The 26352-nt window shown below is 41.5% G+C and overlaps 1 protein-coding gene across 1 annotated transcript in view; it reads right to left on the bottom strand.

Annotated features, from left to right (window-relative positions):
• LOC125463432 (1-phosphatidylinositol 4,5-bisphosphate phosphodiesterase zeta-1-like) overlaps window positions 1–26352 on the bottom strand; it is a 72056-nt gene that overhangs the window by 24264 nt on the left and 21440 nt on the right. Inside the window, exons 5-6 of the mRNA XM_059654781.1 lie at window positions 12374–12518; window positions 10209–10361 (exon numbers count right to left, since the gene is read on the bottom strand). Coding sequence (XP_059510764.1) covers window positions 10209–10361; window positions 12374–12518 — 298 coding nt within the window. The remainder of the gene's footprint in view (window positions 1–10208; window positions 10362–12373; window positions 12519–26352) is intronic.

Raw genomic sequence — 26352 nt, forward strand, 5'->3', positions numbered from 1 at the left:
GAAAAGGAAGATGATTTGAACAAATGCTATGGATTGAAAAATATAAACAGGTGAGGAAAACAAAATTCTGGAGATTGGAAGTTCAGACCACAAGGTGGATACCTTTTCCCTCAGAGCTTTATGCTGTTTGAAAAACGAAGGTCATTCTTTCACTCAATAATTGCTTGCTGCACCAAGGTCTTTTCTTACATTAGCATCCTTTCTTTTAAGTTCATGAGTTTTTTGTCTTTTCATTCACACAGAGAGAAGGGAGGCCACAGTCTTCTGCTTACTAGCTCTGGAGGTTTCAGGTTGTACTACTCTTGCAGGTTTGTAACAAACTACAGCTTGACCAATCTGAGGCCTGTCATCAGGTTGTTCACAGAATCCTTACAGTGTGGAAATAGGCCATTTGGCCCAATGAGGCCACATTGACCCTCTGAACAGCATGCCGCCCAGACCCATCCCCTAACCCTGCACTTCCCAGGGCTAACACGCCTAACCTATATATTCCTGAACACAATGGGTAATTTAGCATGGCCAATCCACCTCATTTGCTCATTTTTGGACTGTGGGAGAAACCCAGAGCACCCGGCAGAAACCCAGTGGTTTATCTGCATGCTTTTTCTGATGAATGGTCTCGGCCCGAAATGTCAGCTTTTATGCTCCTAAGTTGCTGATTGGCCTGCTGTGTTCATCTAGCTCCACACTTTGATATCTCTGCATGCATCCAGTCAAGTTAGGAGTTTTCTATCACACTCATGGCTTTTTAGATAGTAGTCAGGCACTCCGGAGGCAGCAAGTGAATGCTTGCCACACGATTTCAGGCACTTGCAATCAAAGCAGTGATATAGCTGATCTAGCTCAGTTCCTGGTCAATGATAACCGCCAGGGTGTTCATAATGGATTCAGTAATGGAAGGTAACATTTTTGAATATCATAGGGAGATGGTTAGATTCTGTACTGTTGGAAACAGTTATTGCCTCACACTCATGTTATTTACCACTTATTAGCCCGCCTGAAATGGTATCCAGGTCTGGCTGTGTGTGGACACAGACTTGAGTATCAGAGGAATTGCAAATGGTACTAAACCCTGTGCAATCATCACTGAACATCTCCAGTTCTGACCTCATGATGGAGAGAAGGCCATTGCTGAAGTAGCTGATAATGGTTGGGCCCAAAATCATGATATCCTGCATTTGAAATGTTTGCCCTCCAACAACTTCAACCAGTGGACGGGTTTTCCCCTATCTCACTGAATTCAATTTCATTAGATTCTTTGCACTATGTTGTGTACATCAGCTGAGTTGAAATTAAATATTTTGAAGGGAAAACAGTCTAATTAAAGTTGAATTCAGGTTAACAATAAACAAACAAAATCCAAATTCTGGCAAAGGCAGAGCAGGCTATGCATAAGGTTTGTCACATGTGGGAGTTGTGGACTGGGAGGCTGAGTATTCTCTGGCTTTAGCCGCACTGGCTACTCAACTAGAATGGGAACAACTAAACTTAGAGGAACTCCAAACGTTTACCTGGAACTCCCCACTTAACAAATATGCTGACAAATTGGCATGAGACACACAGAAGCAATTCAAAAAGATGATTCAGCACATTTTTCTCACAGACACTTACGGATAGGTAATAAATGATGGCTTTGCCTGAAATACTCAAACACACAAGACATAATTGCAGTGGAAACAGTGCAGAGAAAATGGGCTCAACTGATTGCTGGAGTGAAAGGGATAACTTATGATGAAATATTCAAGTTGGGCACTTGGAAGAATGAGATGATCTTATTGAAACATATGAGGGGTCTTGAAAGGGTGGATGCTAAAAGGATGTTTCTCCTCCTGGAATGGGTTAGTACAAGGTGACAAAAAATAAAAATAAGGGATCTTCCATTTACAATGAAAATGTGGATATTTTGCTTTCTTTCTTTTCCAGACAGCAGTGGAGGCTGGGTCATTGATGATGTTTACTGCTGAGTTAGGCAGAATCTTGATTGACAAGAGTATGGGGAGCAGATAAGAAAGTAGAGGCCACAATCAGATTAATCATGATCTTATCAAATGGTGGAGCAGACCCAAGGGACTGAATGGCTTAACCCACTTCTAAATTATATTTATTATATTTGAAGATAGGCAAATACATGAAGTCCTGCTAAGGAACTATTAGGGTTAAATTTCAAGCATAATAATCCCTATTTTTTTTCTCCTGAATCCTGTGAACTTGGCAGGGAGACACAATTCTGCAATATCATGTCCAAAGAGCTGTTGACAGAAAGAGAGGTTCCTTTTCATGAGACACTGCCAGCAATTGTGGGACAGCAAGGAGCTGTACCAATGTGCCGGACATGCCCGGCACCAGAATGGGACCAGTGTCACAGCCAAACAGCAAATCGGGCTGTGGCAAAAACTGTAAAACTAGTTAAGAGGAATGGAAAGACCTACAAGTGAAGAAAGAAGCTTAAGTATAAAGATAACCAGAGAGGACAGAATGGGACAGACTAAACTGAGCAAGGAACATAAATGGCCTATGAACAGAGCAAAATGGGAGTGTCAAGAAAAGCTTAAAATAAAGTAAGAGGAGTTCCTATTAAAAATAAGTAAAACTGTCTGAACAGCAGCACACACAATGTCTGTAATGATAGAGGGTAACTGAAGACAATAATATGGTTGCAAGAATCAGATAAACAGTAGTAGTTGGGATTGCTGACACATAGTTATATTAAATTTGAGACTGAAAATTAAACATTGCAGGGATAGTCAATTTGAGAAAGAGGCACAATAGGGAGGTGGATTAAGTATTACTTCCTGTGCTGTCTCCAAGAACCTGAGGTCTCACCTCATTGAATGAAATCTGGAATGTGTGCCAACCACATTCTATGTCTTTAATGGAAAAGGAAGGTCAGTGTCCCCCATATCCTGGTTCACAAAACATTGTCTAATCAGCTTCAGAAATATTAAACCATCAGGTGCCCATTTTAGCAGCTCCTAGCAAATTCAGATTGTAATAATCAGTCATTAGCACCAAAACTGCATATTCAAACCAGACATTCAAGCAGGCAGATTTTAACAGCACTATACCTATTTATTTAGTGTCTGTTTCTTTAGTACATCTTGAACCAGGACCTTCTGACTCAGAAGTAAAAGGACAATCATTGAGCCAAGGCTGAGCCTTCAAAGTCAGCATTTCTGACTCCTCCCCTGAATGCTTCAATGTTATGGGCAGAAAAATCACACAAGCAACAAACTGAACACACTGACTTCAGCCAAAGGGATATGTCAGTTACAGGTAGCTGAAAGCCTGTACTTGGATTTATTCCATACTCCTTGTCATGGAACCTATGACCCAAAATTTGCTCAGAGTTGTTCCTGCTTCAGGACTATGAAAATGCTTGCGTGCATAAACAATAGCATTTCTGCAGCACATCTGGCAAAATTTGGCACGAGATCAACTCTGAGTCATTATCCTTCACAAAAATAATCAATAGCATAAAATGTTCACACACTTCTGCCCCCCTGTCATCTTGTTTCTCTGAGATTTAACAAGCCCCTATTTCCTCTTATCTTTAATTCTCATTCACATCCTTTCACACAATTTTACTTCGAAATTTTATTTTTCAACTAGGTTATGTTTCTACAAATTTAAAATTAAATCAAATATTGACCAATGTCCCAGCTTCAATAGTTACAATCAGACATACTTTGTACTTCCTCATTGAACCACTTAGGTCCAGCGTTTAACACCAAGGGCACGATTTTAACTTCAACTAGCTGGTGGAAAGCTGATGGAATTATCTGCAATATAGGGTGAAATCTTGTGCTTCCAGAGATGCTGAGCTTAGAGGCAGGAAGGCCACCACCTTGCCTCCAATAGAATAGAGTTCGTGACAAGGCAGCCCACATTTGACCTTCACACCCTGCCTCCAAGTCAGCACTTTAAGTGACAAATTAAAGGCCTCAGCCCACAGCTTCTGGAATTAGCCATTTGGTTCTGTTCCTCAACAAATAAATCTGTGCAGGCAGTCAGTTAATGAGGGCATAGGCCATTCGACCAAAAACAAATCAGTGCCAGCAACTCTCTCCTGCTGATATCCAGGACAAAGCAGCCTGCTTGATTGGTGCCACATGAACAAGTCTCTCCACCTTTCACCACCAATGCTCAGTAGCAACACTGGGTGTTAACTACAAGACGTACTCTAAAAGCTAACCCAAGATCCTTAAACAGTACCTTGCAAACTCATGACAACTTTCATCTGGAAAGGAGAAGGACAGCAGATACATAGGAACACCAGCACCTGCAAGTTCATTTCCAAGCCACAGACTAACCTGAATTGGAAATATATCACTATTCCATCACTGTCACTTGGTCAAAATCTTGCAACTCCCTCCCTAATGGCATTGTGAATCTACCTACAGTGGTTCAAGAAGTCAGTTCAACCCACCTTCTCAAGGACAACTAGGAACAGGCAATAAATGTGACACTCCTTGCCACAAGAGAATAAAAAAACACAATCAATCATCTAAGATAACAAAATGTGGAGCTGGATGAACACAGCAGGCCAAGCAGCATCTCAGGAGCACAAAAGCTGACGTTTCGGGCCTAGACCCTTCATCAGAGATGATGAGGGCTCTGATGAAGGGTCTAGGCCCGAAACGTCAGCTTTTGTGCTCCTGAGATGCTGCTTGGCCTGCTGTGTTCATCCAGCTTCACACTTTGTTATCTTGGATTCTCCAGCATCTGCAGTTCCCATTGTTTCTGGTCACAATCAATCAATATACTCTTCAAACTGTATGAGAATTGATCCAAACAAAATAGGAGATGAACAGAAATGCCTATAACCCAAGACAAAGGTTTCTCAGAGGTGTTTCCGTTTTTTTAGCTTATTATCCCCATATATTACAATTGTCCCTGAGGGAAGGAAACTGCCATCCTTACCTGGTCTGACCTACATGTGACTCCAGACCCACAGGGTGATTCTTAACTGCCCCCTGGGCAATTAGCGATGAACTATTGATGCTGGTCCAGCAGGTGATGCCCATATCCCTTGAATGAATTTAAAAAAACCTATTTCTGGCAGAAGTCTATCCTCTCTGAGATTTACTCCACAAAGTTACATGATTCACAGAGCATGACGATCACCAGTGTAAATCTTTTAATCTCAAAAGCACCTTATCTTCCAGCAAGTCTTCAATATTATGTTCTAACCATATCTGTTCTTTCTAACTTTTCTTTCTGTAACTAACTTCCAATGTTACAGTTTTAAAATTTCAGCAAAGACTGAAGGTCTGTGTCAGGTTCATGATTCAGTTCTCCGCAGTCCCACCCCTGTTGCAACTGGGAATCAATCCTGGAGAAAGCAGGAATCAGCTCAATCAGAATTATCTGTTGATCAGTCACCGTCACATGGCCAAAAGAAAATCAAAGCTCAGAGGGAGTTTAACCCTATGACCTCTCAGCCCATATTGGTATTTCTCCTATAACACAATAGTTGTGTTCTTGTGTTATCTTGCGCTACAGAAAACCACCATAGAAATTGCATTATAGAAAATTGCTACTGAAAATCACTACACTGTACAGTAGAAAGTTTGTGTTTTCCAAAAAGCATTTACTATTCATCAATTGCGTTACAGCCAATACATGTTAACAAAACCTGCATTATAACAGAAATACCTGTACAGAAAAAAATTACCAGTAAGAAAAGAAAGGGAAAATGAGGGGCTGGGGCTATAAAGCCAAACCGCACAACCCTATGCGAGGGCTCAATGGCTAGAGCTTGAGAGGTGAGATTCGAGAAAGGATTGCTCCCAGAGAGGAGACACACTGGGAGTACACACTTGGTAAGAAATCACGGGCACACTGCTTGAAGCAAAGTACAGGTAAAGGTGATTGGAGCAGGAAGGGTCAAACTGGAAGGCTGTTTTCAGCGAGTACCTTACCACAAGCATCCGATTAGTGGTATTCCAAGAGGAGAACATCCAGAAGATGGAATCATCCCAACTCAGTAACTCCTTCAAAAGTACTTAAGCTCTTTCATCACTGAACTGTCATAGAGATGCTTTAAATGGGGTTTAACACAGTCGGTGGTCAGAACCGCTAGCCTGAGATTCAAATACTGAGCCCGGCTATGTTTACCATCTTTTTCCCTTTCTATCTTTACCCTACTATCTAACCTGCATCACTCATCTTCTGTTTTGTCTGTCAAAGTGCCAGCTTTGGACAAAAATGGGGATTTTGGGGGTAATAGCCTGGGTAGTTAGATAGTGGTTTTAAGATTTTGTATCACTCTTTACCTAGAATTTTACAAAGTATATTTTATTAGTAATAAATAGTTAATCCTATTTTACATAAAACTAATATGAAGTCAGAAGTCTTTGCATTAAATATAGCTCAGGGATAGTAAATTGAGAGATAGGTCAATTAGGAAGAGTTATTGCGATAACTTCTCAAGAAAACTTTCATCACATGTTATGGCCCCATGGTTCTCCACTTTGTGTTTGTCTGTGTGGCTATTTCAGTGTCCCGGATAATTATGAGCCCTTCAAGTTGATGATGTTTGGAAGTAGATGCGAGCCAAACGGCCTTGGAGCGTGTCTATTACAGAATGACAAGCCTAATGCTTCTGAGGTCCTGGAACAAGTCAGGAAAAGTGAGTTCAGCATTGAAAGGGAAACTCTTGCTTTCAGTCTTTGAATAAAAAAAAGGCACCACTGCACTGATTTGACAAGCCCTTCATTGCTTGTACCGATCATAGGCTGTTGGAAATTGGCTTGGGTTTTCTGATATTCCGACATTTGTCATTGCAATGTAGACGGGAGTTATGGAGGGGAACTCTCCAATGAAGCACATTCCAAAGGAACTGCCAGAGAAATTGAAAATTTACCCATGCCTCAACACCCCCAAGAGTCTTCATTTAATTCAGAGAATTCTGAGGTATCTGATTAAGTTAAGTAAATGACTACACAAGGAAAGTTGTGATGAAATACATTGTCTAACTCTTGAATAAGTATTCAACAGACCCCTTACTTCTCTCACACACCCCCAACTTCATCTCTCCCTTTCTGTGACCAGATACTCCCAGGACCCAACTTGCCCTTCTCCCACTCTGCAACTGACCCACTTCCCCTGTTCCTGGACCCAGTCCTTCCCCTGCTGCACACATAGCTTTACTTTTCCCACTACTGGGAATTCTACCCTCTATCCCTGTCTCTGGACACACTTCATCTTTACTCTGTTGATGGTCACTTTCCATCCTTCACTCCCACTCTACACCTGAACATCCAAGCCCCTTCACTTTCCCCTCCCTCCGCCCAAACCTCCTTCTTGCACTGTTGGAGCCGTTCAACCCCTCCAGCCTGTTGGAACCTCACACCAACCCTCTCTGCACCCAGCCACATCTAACGTGTCCAAGTTAGCCCAACCTACCCTAAACACTGCATCAGTTACCTGGGCTGCTTGCCACCTCTTAATAACCTGCCCAACTTGACACCATACTCACTATCCAGTTGGCATCCTACCCCACTGGAGTCTTTTTAACCTGGCTCCCTGCCCATCCAATGGACTACTTACTTGGCATCTTCCCCTATCTATCTGGTACCCTACCCACCCCACTCCCAGCACTCTCATGTCATATTTACCTTATGCATGTACTATTTCACAGCAGCTCTCAAAGTGGCTGTCAGAAACTTGTAACATCAAAATTTGGCAGCTGACTGCTGTGAAAATTGGGTGTGGTTTGCTTTCCCCAGATAGTTCTGTACTCCACTCCAAACACTGTCGGAATGTACATGTGGCTCTGCATTTCTAAAGGAACCCTGAGTGGCATGCCCTCTCAGAAATGTGGAGCTCCCTTCTTTCATAAAAAAGGGTCAGAGTGGTAATCTCACGTGAGATTGCCAATCCCCAGAAAATCTGTCTTAATCTATCAGAAACTCTTTATGAGAGCTTCTCCACAACTACAACAACTACTGGAGAAAATCCAAGGTTATAAATTTGAAGCCCAATACAAATATGGCTCTGAAGTGACTATTAACTACTTCCTTGACTACTGTAGAGTCAGAGAGTCATGCAGCATTGAACCAGACCTTTGGTCCAACTCGTTCATGCCAATCTAATTTCCCAAATTAAACATGTCTCTTTGCCAGCCTTTGGCCCATATCCCACTAAATCGTTCCTGTTCATGTACCTGACCAAATGTCTTTTCAGGGTTGTGACCCTGCCTGCCTCTAGTACTTCCTCTGGCAGCTTATTTCACATACAAACCACTCGCTGAGAAAAATTTACCCCTCACCTCCCTTCTCACTTTAAAAATATACCCTCTGGTTTTGAACTTACCCACCTTACAGAGTATGGTGATTTTATGATATTTAAATGCGAAACTACTTGCTAAGATTTTTGGATTGCTACATTACATCTAAGTGCTACTCCTCAAGGCAATGGTTTTCCTTCTCTGGCAACTTAGAAGACAGATTCATAAAATCCATTTATCACACATTGTTACCACCTAACCACATTTACACGATGCACTACTGGAATAAATGGGAGGAAATGCTATAAGATCATGCTCAAAAACCAAATAGAATAGATCTGATCCTATTATATGTCTACCAACACATTATTTTAAACATATCAATATACTGATGTGAATCCTTGATATTTTAATCAGAGAAGGTTCCTTATTTTTCAAAAGGGAAAGGAGGAACACTAAATTATTCCTCAGATCTCAGAAAGGTTCGAGACAGCTAAATGACATCATAATAAGTGACGTCTAGTATAGGAGGTCTCCATCTTGCCCTCTTAGGCAGCAGTTGAGCAAGCAGTCAGTAAATTTGTGAGTCTCTCAGTTACTATGTTTTTAATATAACAGTAATCTAAGCAAGCATACAATGCAGACTAAATATGTAAGTCTGAGATATCATATTAGTGTATTCATTCTTCATAAATATCCAGATTTCTGACTCAATAAGAACTCATCTCTATGATATGCATGCTAACAGATAGAAAAACACAAACGCATCACTTTTAAATTCAAATAATTTCTCCAAATCTATCGCCTGTTTCTAGTTTTGAGTATTGTTTTCCTGTAATGCTCATTTCATTATCTATGTTTCTAATTCACCCTCCCCAACGTACTGAATTCATAATACTCAAGTATTCCCTTCTCTAATTTTCCCAGCTAACCACTTCCAGCTCTCTGCAAGATATTAATTTAAATTTTCTTACCAAAGGAATAAAAGTCAGGGAAGAACTAGGCCCAAATTAACACCAGAGATTTACCTTCTCTTTTTGAGCGAGGGTTTTATCCATTTATTTCACATTACGATAATTAGCGGGTTAGATAATTATAACTCTCCTGTGCCGTGATGTTCTCTTTATCCATTCAAATAATTCCAAATCACCCTGTAGTTTCAACCTTCAACCTGCCTCAGTCATGAACAGCAATTCCAGGTTATTAATTTTCTATTTTTTATATAAAAATCAGATACAAAAACTCAGATTTCTTTCCAGTTGTTTCTTGTGACACTAACTTGGAACCAACATCATATCGTCCTCAGCCTCTTCGATCCATTTCAAATGTTATACACCACAGATTTGACATTTGTCCCCTAATTTACACTTCCAAAAGGCAATTATGCCCACACTTATGTAAGAGAACATTGTCTGCTACATTTAGATTTGTGCAAAATTACTTTAATCAATATTTTATTGAAACCTATTATTCAATCTCATTTATTCAAAGATCTAATTGTTATATTAGCCCCTTTTCATCTTTCTAATTCCAGTCGCAAATTTATCTTCAAATAAATCAGTTTCTAACACTCTTACCAAGATATTTATAAAAAGAAGTAATGCATCTTTGCAAAACTAGTTGAAAGCTTCTGGGAAAACCATGCCAAGCCCAATTGTATTCCATTGTTTCTTCTATAGTCTGTGCCGTTGGGATAAAACATATTAAACTGCTTAAATTCAACGTTATTGCGAATTGTTTTTTGAAAAATATTGACTGCCCTTCCATGTACAGCAGAAAATGATTGTGTTCAACTTGATAGTAAGGTAGTACAATAGTCATAATAATGGAGAATTACTGGTATACATCTCTGTTTTTACACGAGTCATATAAGTCTATACTTTTGACCGAGTTGTAATTATGTGATGAATATAACCTTGTTCATCCATTTCAATATGTTAATCAACCCGGGTATAAATTGGTTCAGGGAGCTCCTTACCTCAGGAGAAGCCAATCGAGTTGGGTCATCACCAACGTGGCTCATGCTGATCAACTTGTCTTCGAGGATATTGACCAAGTAGTTGGCTATTACACGCTGTTGAACTGGGTTGCAATTCATTTCCAGTGAAAGTATCAATGGGTACTCAGATGTCTGTAACAACAAAGAAATTACAGCATGAACTTAGGCATAGGACTAATTCAACTTGATGATACATTCTGCCGAGATCCAGCAAGATGGCAGCAGGACAAATTTCTCCATTTAGAGCTCCAATCTGCTCGCCAGTTCTCTTTCGCTTTCTTTGTCCTTTTTTGTTTTCTCCCTTCCTCTCTCTCCTTCTCTAGTAATTTTATCCCCCACCCACACCCCCTTTTAAATATCTATCAAAGAAGTAAGGATGGAGCTGGGTCAAGACCTAGAACCAAACGGCAGGAGCAGAACACACCTGTCGTGTTCTGCAGTGACAGTGGGTCAAGAGTGGGCCAGCGAGATCGGGCTGGTTTGGCAGCCTGGAGCAGGACTCTGGTGGAGGCATGGTGAGGGCTGGAAGGCCTCCAGCACCTCCAGGACAGCAGCAGTGGAAAGGAAAGTTGGACTCAGGTTCTTTTTTCTTGTCTAATTCTAAGTTAATGTGAATAGTGCCATGGATGTTCGGCAAAAGTACACACTTTTCACTGTATTTTTACATTTATTGTCGCCTGTATTCAATGATTCAATTCAGGATGCACTTACAGTCAGTGCTTCGGAAAAGTCCTTTGTCATTTAGATGCAATAGCAGTTGTATATTTTATAGCTTTCTAAAAATATTCATAAATTAACATCTCATAACAACAATAAATTTATGTACTTTACAATCTTTAATAGAATTGGGGATTCAATGACTAGAAATGATATAAATGTGTCTTGACTCAGTCGTGAGAATGTTTCTTCAAATAATAAAGAAAGACAAAAAAGTGAGGTGCAAAGCAATTGGAGAGTTGGTATCGATTTAAGAAGAGCAGAAAGCACACTGAGCATTGTATTTTTTGAAGAAATCATCAGCTATGCAAATATATCGAGTATAACAGATGGTGCAAAATGGATTTGCAGAAGACTGCAGCAGTTCAAAGAGATTCACTATCATCTTCTCAAGGGCAACTAGCAATGCAACTCTGCAGCAATGCCCATATCCCCAGAATAATTTTCATTTTTTGAATAATAAAACATCAATGTCAAATATAATGCATTTTTGAAACACAATCAAGGTGATAATAATTCATTCACTCAAATGCACAACAGGCACTATTTTGAATTTCAGTTAAAAAAATCCCAACAAATCATACTGATCTAGATGTTCCCATCAATACTGAAAACTGAAGTAAAAACTTGTGATGCCTTTGAATAATTCAGTATCAAGTAGGTTTGTGCTGTTTATATTCCAGGTGCATTACAAAACCTAGCCTAGAACTGAAGACAAAGCCAAGGTACGCTTGGCAATGTCAATTGTTGCTGGAAGGCAATAGCCTAGTCTTATTATTACTGGATTTATTGTTGAACACAGGTTCACATCCTATCATGGCAGATGGTGGAATTAGGTTAAAAAAATAGTCTGGAATTAAAAGTTTAATGATGACAACGAAACCCCTGTCAACTGTCATAAAAACCGATCTGATTCATTAACGTTCATGAAGAAGGAAACTGCTGTCTTTACCTGGTCTGGCCTGTACGCAATTCTAAACCCACAGCAATGTGTGGGGCGCTTAATTGTGTCTGGGACTCCATGGACACACACACACACACACACACACAAAACTGCAGCCAGTTAAAGCTCCATGACATCTGACCTAGCTAAGAGTTCATTCCAAACTGAAAAAGAGATCAAGTCTGCACGGGAATTCTGATCTCTCAAAACAAGCCATATGCTAAATAACTTGAGTCTCCTGGAAAGCTCAAAAGCATAGTTCTTAACATTTCTGAGCATTTTTATGGCAGAGAAATCTGACAGTTGCCCTTCATATCTAGGTCACTTTGTTTCTGTACTAAATATACACATTTGCTGCACTGAACCAGAATTCCCTAACTTCAGCAATGAGTTGCAATACCATTATTGTAGCCAATTTATAATGACATTAGAATCCCAACTAAGTGATCAAACATTAAGGTTGCAAAACCAAAAGAATACTCACCTCAAATGCATGCATGTTAATAACTTCAATCACCTCCTTCACCAAAATGTTGGAAGTCGAAGCAAAGCCACGATATAGCCTCGGCTCATTTTCAGGTCCATCCCAACAATCCAGTTCCAAACAGCGGCAGCCTTTCTTCAAAGCGCTTACAAACCGAAGGAATAAAATAATGTTACAACAGATGTGATTGAATTGTCATTTTGTTACTCTACATTCAATTTTACACAGAGCCCATTTCCTCGGCAACACATGATACAATAATCAATATTTTAAAATGTCCATTATCTGAATAAAACAAAGAATTGTGGATGCTGTTCTCAGTTCTGAAGAATGGTCAGTGGACTTGAAAGGTTAATTCTGTTCTGTCTTCACAGATTCTGCTGGTTTTTTTCCAGAAATTTGTTTTCGTGTGTTTCATAATACAGTATCTAATCCTGATGAGTGAGCATGTGTACACAAAATGTATATGAAATAAATAGGTTTTCTTTAACCTTCTCTCCAATTTATGAAACACACAGCACAAACACATGCAATTAACTTCACATAGCTTTGATTCAAATAAGGAACAGAAGAAATCTTCTATAATGTTCGGAATCAAGAGGAAGATACTGTTGGAGTCATAGAGTGATACAGCATGGGAACTGAACCTTTGGCCTAACCAGTCCATGCCGAATATAATGCTAAACTAAACTTAGTCCCACTTGCCTGCTCCTGGTCCATATCCCTCCAAACCTTTCCTATTCATGTACTTGTCCAAATGTCTTTAAAATGTTGTAATTGTACCCACATTCACCACGTCCTCAAGAAGTTCATTCCACACGCAAACAATTCTCTGTGTAAGAAAATTGCCACTCATTTTTTATTTTTTATTTTACAGGTTGCCTTGCATGCTCCATGAAGAGCCATTTCCATCATTCAACCTGTACCAAGCTTATTACAGTAGTGGTTACAGTTATTAAGCTGCAGTTGCCTCCACTCCGCAGGGTCCAAATTTCACATGCCATCCTCATAAGGCATGTCATATCCCCAACAACTTTGACAGTAATCTGCACTCACACAGGTGTCTCCCCTTGGCACCAGAAACCTCTTAAACAGTCCTGTTTTATGAAACAGGAGGAGGCCATTTGGCCCCCCCCAAGCTAGCCCTGTCATTGAATAAAAGCATGAAAGATCTGTCACAGGTCTCAATGCCTCTTTCAGTGCCAACTCAGCATGCCCATTAGCTTCCTGATATTTCAATAATCTATCTGTTTCCTCTTTAAGTATGAGGAGTGATCTAACCTCCGCAACTCCGAGTTGAGAAGTCCAAACATTTGCTACCTCCTGCTAGAGCATCCCTTTACTCTGCAACTATCTCCTCTAGTTAGAGATTCCCTAAGTGAACACATCTTGTTAGTCAAGACCCCTCAGAATCTTGTATGTTTCAATAAAGTCAGCTCTCATTCTTCTAAGTGCTCATGAATAATATTTACGGTGACTTAGCAAGAACAGTTTTCATCCCTGGAATGAACAAATGTCTTCTGAACTACCTCCAAATGCCAGTATATCCTTTCTTAAATACAAAGACTTAAACTGGACATAGTACATCAGTGACAATGGGAACTGCAGATGCTGGAGAATCCAAGATAATAAAGTGTGAAGCTGGATGAACACAGCAGGCCAAGCAGCATCCCAGGAGCACAAAAGCTGATGCCTCGGGCCTAGGCTAAGCCTGAAGCGTCGGCTTTTGTGCTCCTGGGATGCTGCTTGGCTGCTGTGTTCATCCAGCTTCACACTTTACTATCATAGTACATCAGGTGTGTGGTCACCAACATTCTGTATAGTTGCGACAAGACTTCACTGTTTCTAAACTAATTCTAAGCAATAAAAGCTTAAAATACTATTTGCATTCTTAATTACTGCTGCTTCTTGCATGTTCACTTGCATTTTCATGCATAAGAATATCTGGGAGCTACTGTGCAGCATTTTTTTGGCACCCCTCTTCACTTAAGTAATAGTATGCTTTTTGATTTTTCCTACCAAAGTGCATGACATCATATTTTCCTACACCAAAGCCCATTTACCAAGCCACTCACTCAAAATATCTATAGACCTTTGCAAATTTATTATGACCTCATCACAATATGTTCTCCCACCACTTCTGCATTGTCAACAAACTTGGATACATAACTGTTTTCTCCCATATAAGGCATTCATAGAGTCACAGTTAAGCAGCATGGAAACAGACTCTTTGGTTCATTTTATCCAATGTGGCCAGACGTCTTAGATTGATCTAGTCCCATTTGTCAGCATTTGGCAAATATTCCCCTCTAAATACTTTCTCTTCATATACCCAATCAGATGCTTGTTAAATGTTGTAAATGTACCAGCATCCACCACCACCTCTAGCAGCTCGTTCCATATACACACCACAATCTGTGTGAAAATGTCACCCATTAGATCCCTTTTAAATCTTTCCCCACCTTAAACCTATGGCCTCTAGTTTCGGACTCCCTTGTCCTCGATAGGCTGTTCATCCTATCCATGCCACTCACAATTTTAGAAACCTCTAAGATCACCCTTCAGCCTCCGATGTTCCAGGGAAGAAAGCTGCAGTCTATTCAGCCTCTCCCTATTGCTCAAACCCTCCAATCTAGGCAACATCCTTGTAAATCTTTCTGATCACTTTCAAGTTTAATGAACTTAATGCAGTGTTCCAAAAGTGGCCTCACCAATGTCCTGAATAGCTACAACATGGACGCTCCTCTACTCAATACCTTGACCAATGATGGGCAAACATACCAAACACCTTCTTCACCCCGCCATGTGTCATATAGATCTTCTGGTATTCCATTAGTTTCATCTTTACAACCTGAAAAATACCCATAATCCTCATTGGTTAATGCACAGAAGACAATCCTCAACCCATGTTAATACATTACTTTCAATATTGAGAGCTCCTATCTTGTACAGTAACCTCTAATGTTGAACTTTATCAAAAGCCTTTTGCAAATTCAAATACAGAGCATCTCCCAATTCCTCTTCATCAACTAGTTATATCCTCAAAGAACTGTTATAAATTTGACAAATATGATTTCCTTTTCATAAAACCACACTGACTCCATTTGATTTTGTTTTTTTTAATAAATTTCCTGTTCTGTCTTTCTGAGAGACAGACTCTAGCGTATTTGCAACAATAGATGTCATGACCTTACTCTTATTACTAATCTGATACTCTACTTGTGAAACTAGACCTTTCATGTTCATTGAATGCATTTGTTTGTCACTCACCAAAAAAAATGCAGTTTCAAAAGGTGTCCACCTCTTACATTACATAAAGAAGCATGCACTGATTGACAATTTCATGTAGGATAATTTCTACTTCTGTAGAGTCACCATAAGTATTGTGTAGTGCTTTTGGAAATGTTGCAGTGAGTTCCTGTATTTGACAATATCATTGTTTCAAAGTAAATCATTAATATTAAATTTTGGAACTCCCAGTTAAGAGCAGAAAGAATCATGCCAAATGGTTTCATATGTTAAAAAAACTGTACTATGCAAAAATTAAACAAAGCTAGTACTACTAATTTAACTGTATTTCAGAAACTCTTATTCTTTAAGCCAGAAAATTTCAGGCCAATATTTACTTTTATTCTGAGAGAAGCATTTCACTACTTCGCTGCTCCTTGGACCAACCTAAGGTTTGTCACAGCTCCCAGAAATTCATTTCAATTCTCCTCAGTGCTCTTGCAATTCTCAAAGGCAACCTCCTCGTACATGCCAATTATATGTAACTCACCTGTCAGCCTCTTCAGTGCCACCTTCCTTACCATTCTTAGCTCTTACCATTCTAAAGCCCTGTACAGTTTTTTTATCTCTGTTTTCCAACATATGAGCTGTAGTGATTAGAACCAGATGGATCTCATTGAATACAATGTCCTCAATTGGCCCAGGCTAACAACCTCAGTCAGGAGGCACTGGCTGGCCAATATTAACAGGGAATTTAGAATCTCCTCAGATTAGGGGACTGACATTGAGCTTGCTGGTCACAGCCAGTGTGCTGTGCATAAGTAAATAAAGGGGACTTGGTGATGGGATACCAACCTCTGTGCAGTTATTTCAGTTGTGACAGGAGGAAATAATATGTGCCTGAAGAACATATACTTGCAACAGTCATCTTGGAGTTGGGGTAAGACTTCTGGCATCATGAATTTATTTGGGAACACTGACTTGTTTGATCTTGCTGTTGAAGGCTGGGCCCAGTGTGCAGAAAGAATGTGGCTTTTTTTCCAGGCAAATGACATTGGGCTGATGTAAAGCAATGATTAATCCTTTGGACTACTTGCAAACCTGCAGTATTCTCAGTTATAAGGGGCTTGACTTTTCCAGAGGCACCAGACACTAAAACCCTCCAGAGTTGACAGTTGCTTAAGGAATATTACAACCCCAAGCCTCCTCTAATTCTGAGATGCTATCAGTTTCATTCTGCTGTTAGGGAAGTGGGCAAGTCTGTGTGGGGATTACTGATGAGGTTAAGATGACTGGCTGAGATACGTGATTTTGGTTTAACTCTTAATGAAGGGCCTGCTAGATGAAGCCCAACTGGACTTCTAACAGCAACTGAAACTGGCTTTGTCATTAGAAAATGCAGCAAGTGGAGCACAGAAACTACAGGTCATCCCTATGGAAGTGAAGACCCTCTGCCTTAGCTTGGGGACTACCACAATGGTGTCGGTAATCAGAGCTTTGTGTGGGGGACAGATTCTGAGCAGAGGGACCCTAGGGCAGCTTACAGCAGAACCCCACAGCAAAGCTGAGCCTCAGTCAAGTGGCTAAAATGTGTTCTTCAGGCTCTGGGCTGGCAAGCCATTGTAGTTGCTGCTGGTATGTAGGCTCCAGAAAGCAAAGGAGTCCTACAAAGCCTGAGTTAAGTAAGAAAAGTTGTAGGCTGGTACCCAGGAGAGTAAACACCCTGGAAAGTCCCCCTACATGTGGGTTGGAACAATTAAATTGTCTAGTGATGTCCAAATCAGAACTGATTAAAATTAATGCTTGGTTAAATGGTCACCTAGCTCCCATGGAGTCAATACCAGTATCTGTGGTTGCAGAATCCATCTTTAAGATAATTCACTCGCATCTCCAATCTTTAAGTATATGCAAGACGTCAGCCAGACCGAGAACATACATTGGGGAGCCATTATAGGTTAAGGGTATAAATTCAGTTCCAGTCTCTTATGGGAAGCAGTTGATGCAGTTACCACAGATGGAAGCAAGAGGCTCAGGCCTAATCCTATTGGTTGAGGAATATTCACCAAATTGGCTCAACATTTCTCTATTTTGGAAAAAAGGCTACCTTTACGAAGCTGCACATGAGGCACGCCTATCTGCAATTGTGACTTGAAAAGAAGTCCCAGAAATACACCATAATTGACACCCAAAAGGATTTATACCAATATACGAGACTGCCATTTGGGGTATCATCAGCCTGTGCCCTTTTCTAGCGGACCGTGGAGAACATTTTACAACAGCTACCCCAGATTGCTATTTATCTGGACGACCTGCTAATAACCAAGAAGACTAATACAGAGCACCTGGAGAATGTGGACATAGTGCTTAAATGTTTCTCCCAGACAACTGTACGCCTTAGGGAAAAAATGTGTGTTTCAGGCACCCCATGTGACCTACTTGGGTTACAGAGTTGACAATGCCAGGTTACACCCATTGGAAGATAAAATGAGGTGATCAAATGAGCCTCAGCTCCCATGTCTGTAGTGAAGCTTAGGTCTTCCCTTAGTTTAGTGAATTATTATGGAAAATTCATACATAACCCGGCCTCCATCTTAGCACATTTACACTTGCTCCTGAAGAAGGGTCAGCTTTGGAAATGGTCACGAAACAAACTAATAACCTTTAGGGAAGTGAGAAAGCAGCTATGGTCATCTGAAGTGTTCAACCACTATGATGTGAAGTGAGAGTTGTTGCTGACATCCATTCGTCCACGTATGGTATTGGGGTACTGTTGGCTACCAGTGGCCCAACAGAGTGGAACGCCCAACAACGCATGCTTCCTGGGCTTTGGCTGCTATTGAACACAGGTGTGTTCAGATAGAGAAGGAAGGTTTAGTTGTCATCTTTAGTGTGAGGAAGTTCCACCAGCACCCTTACAGAAGGAAAGCTCTGTCACATCACAAACACTTGCAAGGGCTACTGAAGGAAGTCAAGGCAGTGCTGCCCTTAGGTTCCGGGAGAATTCAGCATTGGGCTTTAGTCTCTGCATATCATCCATGAAGCCAAGTGGCTAATGCAGATGCCATGCGCCATCTCCCACTGGCAGATACTCCACCAGTAGTCCCTTCCCTGGAAGAGTTTGTTCTGGTTTTAAATTTCCTGGACAGCCTTCCAGTCACTATTGACCATATCCAACTGTGGACACAAGAAGATCCTGCCCTAGTGAGACAATGGGGGAAACAGAAGGGTTGTCGCAACCAGGACTGAAATCTTTTTGGGCATGGCAAGACCAGATCGCCCTAGAGGTCAGTATATTACTGTGGGGAGCAAGAGAGATTGTTCTAAGCACAAGTTGCCACTAGGCTTTGGCTGAACTCTCTACCAGGGTCATCGAGGGGTTCCCACAATGAAGATGCGAGCACGAAGCTATGTCTGGTGGCCAGGGTTGGGTGCCAACATAACTGCAGTGATGGGGGAGTGCCCAGAGTGCCAACAAGGATAAAAAACTGCAATCAATGGCAGCCCCAGATTGATGGGGATGGCCAGGTAAAACCTGGACCCGGTTGCACGTCAACTATGTCAGTCCTTTCACGGGCTCAATGTTTCTGATCATTGTGCAAATGCATCCATAATGTTCATTTGGCAAACTCGGGGATGACAATTGAGAGGCTGCGAGCATCATGCGTGATATATGGGCTCCCAGAAATATTGATCATGGACAATGGAATGTCATTTACCAGCAGTAAGTTTGAGCATTTCTTGAAGCTAAATGACATTTGGGACACAGGAGCAGCTCCATACCATCTATCATCCAATGGTCCAGCAGAAGGAGTGTTCTAAATGTTGAAGGCAAGCTTGAAGAAGCAGCCTAAAAGTGTCACTTCATACTAAACTGTCCCAATTCCTGGCTGATTATATATGACCACCCCTCAAGCAACAATAGGGGTAGCTTCAGTGGATTTGCTGATGGGGAGAAGATTCGGCACCAGGTTGAACATGAAATTCCTAGAATGAGGGGGAGGGGGTAAAACAGCAGCAGGTTCTCCCCCTCTTGTCTCATGTAGAGGAAAACTACAGAGTCAGAGATGAATGCAGCCTCGATACCATTATTGCCAGAAGACGAGGAAATTCTCCCAAGGCTATCCAGACACAAGAGACAGGCTACAGTCCAATACACACTGCCCATGTCAGAGTCCAAATCAGAGAAACCAGACCTGTGGTGAAAACGCTGCAAGAAAAGCTACAAGAGAAAGACCAGGCATACATCCCCAGACTTGGAGGGGGAGGAATGTGGTGATTGGAACCAGGTGGACCTCTTTAACTATGAGAGCCTCGGCTGGAGTCGTTTAACCTGGGCTTGTGAGGATGTACAGGCTGACCAATATCAACAGGGGATTCAGAGCCTCCTCAGTTCAGGTGACTGACTCGGAACTAGCTGGCAACAGCCAGCGTACTGTGTACAAGTAAATAAAGGGTGATTTGGTGACAGGTTACCGGCCTCTGAGCAGTTATTTCGTGAACAAAGGAGCAGGGGTAGGCCATTTTACACCCTGAGCTTGATCAACCAATCAACAAGATCATGGCTAGTCTGATTTGAACCTCAAATCTGCATTCCTGCCTGCCCTAACGGTGTTTCACTCTTGTCCCCTCCTTGCTTAATAAGAATCCATCTCCTTCAAGGATACTGCTTCAATCAACTTTTCAGGAAGAGAGTTTCAAAGACTTTCTTGCGACGTTTTCACCACAGGTCTGGTTTCTCTGATTTGGACTCTGACATGGGCAGTGTGTATTGGACTGTAGCCTGTCTCTTGTGTCTGGATAGCCTTGGGAGAATTTCCTCGTCTTCTGGCAATAAAGGTATCGAGGCTGCATTCATCTCTGACTCTGTAGTTTTCCTCTACATGAGACAAGAGGGGGAGAACCTGCTGCTGTTTTACCCCCTCCCCCTCATTCTAGGAATTTCATGTTCAACCTGGTGCCGAATCTTCTCCCCATCAGCAAATCCACTGAAGCTACCCCTATTGTTGCTTGAGGGGTGGTCATATATAATCAGCCAGGAATTGGGACAGTTTAGTATGAAGTGACACTTTTAGGCTGCTTCTTCAAGCTTGCCTTCAACATTTAGAACACTCCTTCAGAGAAAATAAATATCACCAGATCTTGGATTTAAATGGACAACCCTTTTAAACAGTGACCCCAATTCTAGATCCTCAAAAAATAGAAAACGTCTTCTCCACATTCACCGAATTAAGAACTCTCAGGATCTTTCATATTTCAATAAAGTCACCATTTACACTTACAAATTCCAAGCCTAGCCTGTCCAATCTGTCCTAATAAAACATTCCACTCATTCCAAGGAAAGTTCTCAGAACTGCTTCCAACATTTACATCCTATTGTTAAATAATCAATACTGAGCACAGTACTCCAGATGCATTCTCTCCAGTACCCTGTACAACTGAAGTATAATTTCCGTATTTTGTATTCAATTCTCATGACAAATGATACTACTCTCTTAGTTTTCCTAATTACTTGCTATTTTCAACCTGCTTCAACTCAGGGTGTAAATACACGCTCTCTTTAAAGAAAAAGAAAAATCACAAACCTAAAACAAAATGTAAAACTGAAAGAATTGCAGATACAATCAGAAACAAAAGTACAAATTGCTAGAAAAGCTCTGACAGTATCTGTGAAGAGAAATCAGAGTTAATATTTTGGGTTTGATGACCCTTCCTCAGAACTGTTGTTTTTGCAAACTATTCCAATAAGAATGTGGGACTCCTGAGATGGGTCCAATAAAGATTTCAACTAATATCTACAATTTCCAAACTATCCTTTATCAGATATCTAAATTTGATATTTGAAGAACTTCTCTTTTTTTACCAGGTACATTCCAACTCCTCCTTGTTCTGGAAATTGCGCCAATAATTTAAACTCCCTTAGGAGGGTAACTGTAGGTATCTCATTACATGAAACTCAAAGTGGCCATCCATTGCTAAATGCTTTCTCACTTCGATCTCTGTTAAATATATACAGGCCTTTAAATGGCAAACAATTCAGAAATCATTTAATAACTTCACTGACTCATTTTTTAAACATTTGTTTCACAATTAACACTTCAGTACCCAAGTTAAATTGCTTTATTCCTAAACCACATTAAGCTTGAAATGTGGCCTTTTTTTGCAACTACAGGAAGTGCTGCTGAATCCTTTTGGTGGGGATAGGGGACAGGAGAGAGAGAGAGAGAGAAGAAAGGTATAAAGTACTTGATGTCCACAATAAGTCTACAACACAATTAGAGGCTCCAATTGCAGTGCCTGTGGATTTGTTGCCTGACAGAAAATTGGAACAGATTCTGTAGCCAGGTCAATTCTGCATAATGTCTGGTACCAAGATGCAACTGGTCTCCATCGTGATCCTGTGATAATGGGAACTGCAGATGCTGGACAATCTGATGAAGGGTCTAGGCCCGAAACGTCAGCTTTTGTGCTCCTGAGATGCTGCTGGGCCTGCTGTGTTCATCCAGCCTCACATTTTATTATCCATCATGATCCTGACAGGAGAATAGGTGGCTCGCTAATAATGTGCCAGTACTTCAGTGCACATTGTCATTCGTGCTCTCCTTTACAGTGTCACATGAAACACCTCAGCTGACTCCCCTAGAGCGGAAGTCATCTCTGACTTTGCCTCCAGGTGAGCTGACAAAAGCATTAATTCCCCTGTATCTGGCTACAGCCCACTCATAACATGGTTAATTCATATGCAGTGACAATGTCTGAACTGGTAACTGAGAATGTCATATCAATTGCCAGGGCTTTTTCATGAGTATTATGCTGTTCTCTCTGTCTCCTGGGGGTATTGTGGCTGGTCACATCATAGTTGTGTATCTGAAAGAAAGAAACCTGAAAAGCAAAGACTCGGCTAAGAGAAGTGATATAGAACAGAAAGCAAGAGGACGCATCATCAGCCGCTTTCACATCATGCCAGATTGCAGAATGAGATGGAGGTGGAAGCTGGGAAGGGCCATAAATAAAACAGGCACACATGATCATCCTCAATGTTCACAGCAATGCTTAACGCCTAGTGCAGCAAGTAATCTCTTCAAACATGCCTCAGGATGTCAGGATTTCTGTCTTTTTGTATGTCACCCTACCCTGCAAGAGATAATTGCTGTTATTCTATGCCCTGTGTTGCACTGTTTGAGTGATGTGCTCACTTGTATAAATGCAGATATATGCAGGGATGCCACAGTGGCTCAGGGGTTAGCACTACTGGCTTTGATTCAAAGCCCAGGTGACTGTTTGCCTGGAGTTTGCACGTACTCTCCATGTCTGCGTGCGTTTCCACTGGGTGCTCAAAGTTGGGTGGACTGGCCATGCTAAATTGCCCATATTGCTCAGGGATATGCAGGCTAGCTGGATTAGCCATGGATAAGACAGGATTTCAGGGTATGTGTTGCGTCTGGGTGGGATGACCTTCGGAGAGTTGGTGTGGAATTGATAGGGCAAATGGCCTGTTTCCACACAGTGGAGAAGAAATGGAAGCAGTGTGCGATGGTGGCATTGTTGGATTGTGAGTGTATCTGAATGTTACACATGACTCCTGAGTGTAACGGACTGCTGGGGCTGTGGTGTATTCAGCAGCATTGTGATATGGTGGGTGAAAAATGTCATATATTGAATGTCTTTGACCACCTCTGGAGGAGTTGGAATATTTCAGGAAACCCAACGGGAAAGGAACATCATTTATTGTTAAACACCAAAATGTAGCTACTACTCATGGCCTACAGAGGTTAATCTTAGCCTGGGACAGACAGTTGTGCAGACACATCATTATCTTTTAATTTTCATATCCAGTTTTATCACACAACTTAACTGTTTCTTTTTCCTATTACCCAATCACTTATGGTTTTATCCCCCTGCTTCAGGGCTTTACAATGTTTTTTCCCTGAGCAATCTCTTCTGACATGTTATGATACACTTCTGTAGTAGGTGGGACTTGAATCCAGGCCTCTTAGCTCAGAGATAGGGACACTACCATGATGCTACAAGAACTGCCTGGGTCTGCTTTATATCTATTTTACTATACCTGCTCAGAGGTGATAATACACACCTCTGGAGAAGGTGTGACCTGAACCGGGACCTCCTGGCTAGGAGCAAGGGACGTTAATACCATGACATAAGGGAAGGGGCAAAATCCCTGGGTCTGCTTTATCCAAATTCACCACAATTGTTAATTTTTTTTTGAACTAATATCCACCATAAGTGAAAAACACCCATGTAGCCAACTGAGTATTTACCAGCAAAGCCCATTATGAGCAATGAACACCATGAAAGGTGATCGGGGTGGCGGGGGGGGGGGGGGGGTGCGGTGGGGAGAGCAGGAAGGGGGTAAATCAAACTGGAGCTGAAGGGGAAAAGAAAGCAGTCCCCTGATGCCCACATCTCTTTAAAGGCATTCAGAGTATTGATTGATACAGCGTGCACTCCTTCTCCAAGGATACCCTGGCATGAATGTAACCAAACAAGAGGGGCAGGCAGTCAGCAGAGATGACCCCTTCCACAGCCCACTGCCTGGACCTGGCTATAGCTATCCTGGCCAGGCCCAGGAGCAAACCCATAAGGAGGTCCTCCAATCTACCCACACCCACCAGAACGGGTGCCCAAAGATCAGGAACATGGGACTGAAGTGTAACCAAAAACGTAACAAAAAGTTTCTCAAATAACTAAAAAGGCAATGCAAATCACCCACAGCTAATACGTACGTGGGTCACCCGGATCTGTTTTATTTTTTTCCCCTTTCTCTGCCCAGAAGTGTTATCATACACAACCGAATGACCTTCCCACCATCAAAATTCACTGTGACTGTTTTATTTTTGTAAACTACTAACCACCGATGGTAATTACCAGAGCAGCCAATTATAAATTTATATACAAAGCCTGATAAGGGCAGGGTGTCATATGGATGTGCCTTACTCCATTTGTCTTCATTGAGGTCTGAAACTCCTCGGTGTTAAATAGGGTCCTGTTGTCTTTGCACATACTATGTGGACGAAAGAATTCATGGAGTTTTCCTATTGTGTTGTAAGAGGTAGTAGAGTCCATTCTGTGCATGTTGATCCATTTTGAATGGGTGTTGATAAGCATTAAGAGTACAGAGTCTACAAATGGCCCTATGAAATCTGCATGTACTTACACATTGGGCCTCCCCAGCCAATCCCATGGGTGCAATGAGGCTGCTGGTGGGGCCTTCTAGCTTTCCTGACATATTTTACACTGTTTAACAAGGTTTTCAAAACCCACATTTACGCCAGGCCACCAAGCACAGCTCCTTGTGAGCATTTTCATTTTAGAAATTCCTGGGCGGCCACAGTGCCATTTTTGGCATACTGGTCACTAGCCTGGATGTGGAATAAATTGGGCTCTTCCCAAGATGATGCCATCTTCTATGCTCAACTCCTGCCATTTTGGGATATAGGGTTTCAGCTTTTCATGGGTGCCCTTGTGGTCCACCATTCAGGTTATTGTAATTTAGCTTCGTCAAAGTCGGGTTGATTTGGGTCTTAAGCCTGGATTTGCTTGGAAGATATTTGCAAAGCCTCCATGAAATTCAAAGTCCTGATGACTTCATCCATCTTTGGAGGTGAAGGTACGCTGGGTGGTAGCAGCAAGCAGCACAAGGTATCCACATTGGCAATATGTCTCCCTGGATGACATTCCAAGGTATACTCATAGGTGCCTCATAGTGGTGCCCAGTGTTGAATCTAAGCTGATGTGGTGGGAGGAATCACCTTGTCTTCATTGAAGAGGCCCAGGAGTTTGTGATCAGTTGCTATGGTGAAATGTTGACTGTAGACATACTGGTGGAACTTTTATCATACCATAGCCAAAGCTTCTTTCTTGATCTGGGCAAACTTCCTTTCTGCCTCTGCCAGGATGTACCATATGTACACGATTGGATGTTCTTACCCCAACATTTGTTTTTATTCATTCATCATTGGCTAGGGCAGCACGTACTGCCCATCCTTAATTGTCCAGAGGGTAGTTAAAGAATCAACCACATTGTTGCGGGTCTGGAGTCACATGTAGTCTAGAGTAGCTAAGGATGGCAAGTTTACTTCCATGGATTCATGGTCATCACTAAACTCTTAATTCTAAATTTTGTTGATTTCAGATTCCACCATCTGCTCTGGCAGGATTCAACCCAAGTCCCTGGAACATTACCTGGGTCTCTGAATTAACAGTCCAGCATGAAAACCAGTGGGCCATGGCCTCACCAATGACATGATAATACCACCTCTATTCCCCTAGGGGGAAGTTTTGCAGGGTACAGTGAGTGGTGTCAGGGGGTTGTAATGAGCCAATATATTTGTTGACAGTAGCTGTTGTTTGACATTTGAAAAGGCTTTCTCTTACACTTGCCATGACCATTTCTATTTATGTATAGCGGGACATGCAGGGGTAACAGGTTACCAGGCTGGACATGAATCTCTCATGGTAATTTCTAAGATCTAGAAAAGACTTCAAGTCGATTGTGTTCCTTGGGGTTGTAGCCTTTTTTATTGCCTTCACCTTATCTTCAATAGGGAGTAATCCATCCTTATTAATAACAGAGGTACGTTTTCTCATTCATTTGGAGCACCTACTATTGCCTTTTTAACCGGGCACCACCTGCAGGGAATCACCACAAAAACCACCTCCAAAAACTCTCAAAATGTTGCTTTCTGGTAGCTCCCAAGGTTAAGACGTCATCCGTACAGACTCCCAATATGCTC

This window comes from Stegostoma tigrinum, chromosome 25 (genome assembly GCF_030684315.1).
Source record: "Stegostoma tigrinum isolate sSteTig4 chromosome 25, sSteTig4.hap1, whole genome shotgun sequence".
Lineage (NCBI taxonomy): Eukaryota > Metazoa > Chordata > Chondrichthyes > Orectolobiformes > Stegostomatidae > Stegostoma > Stegostoma tigrinum.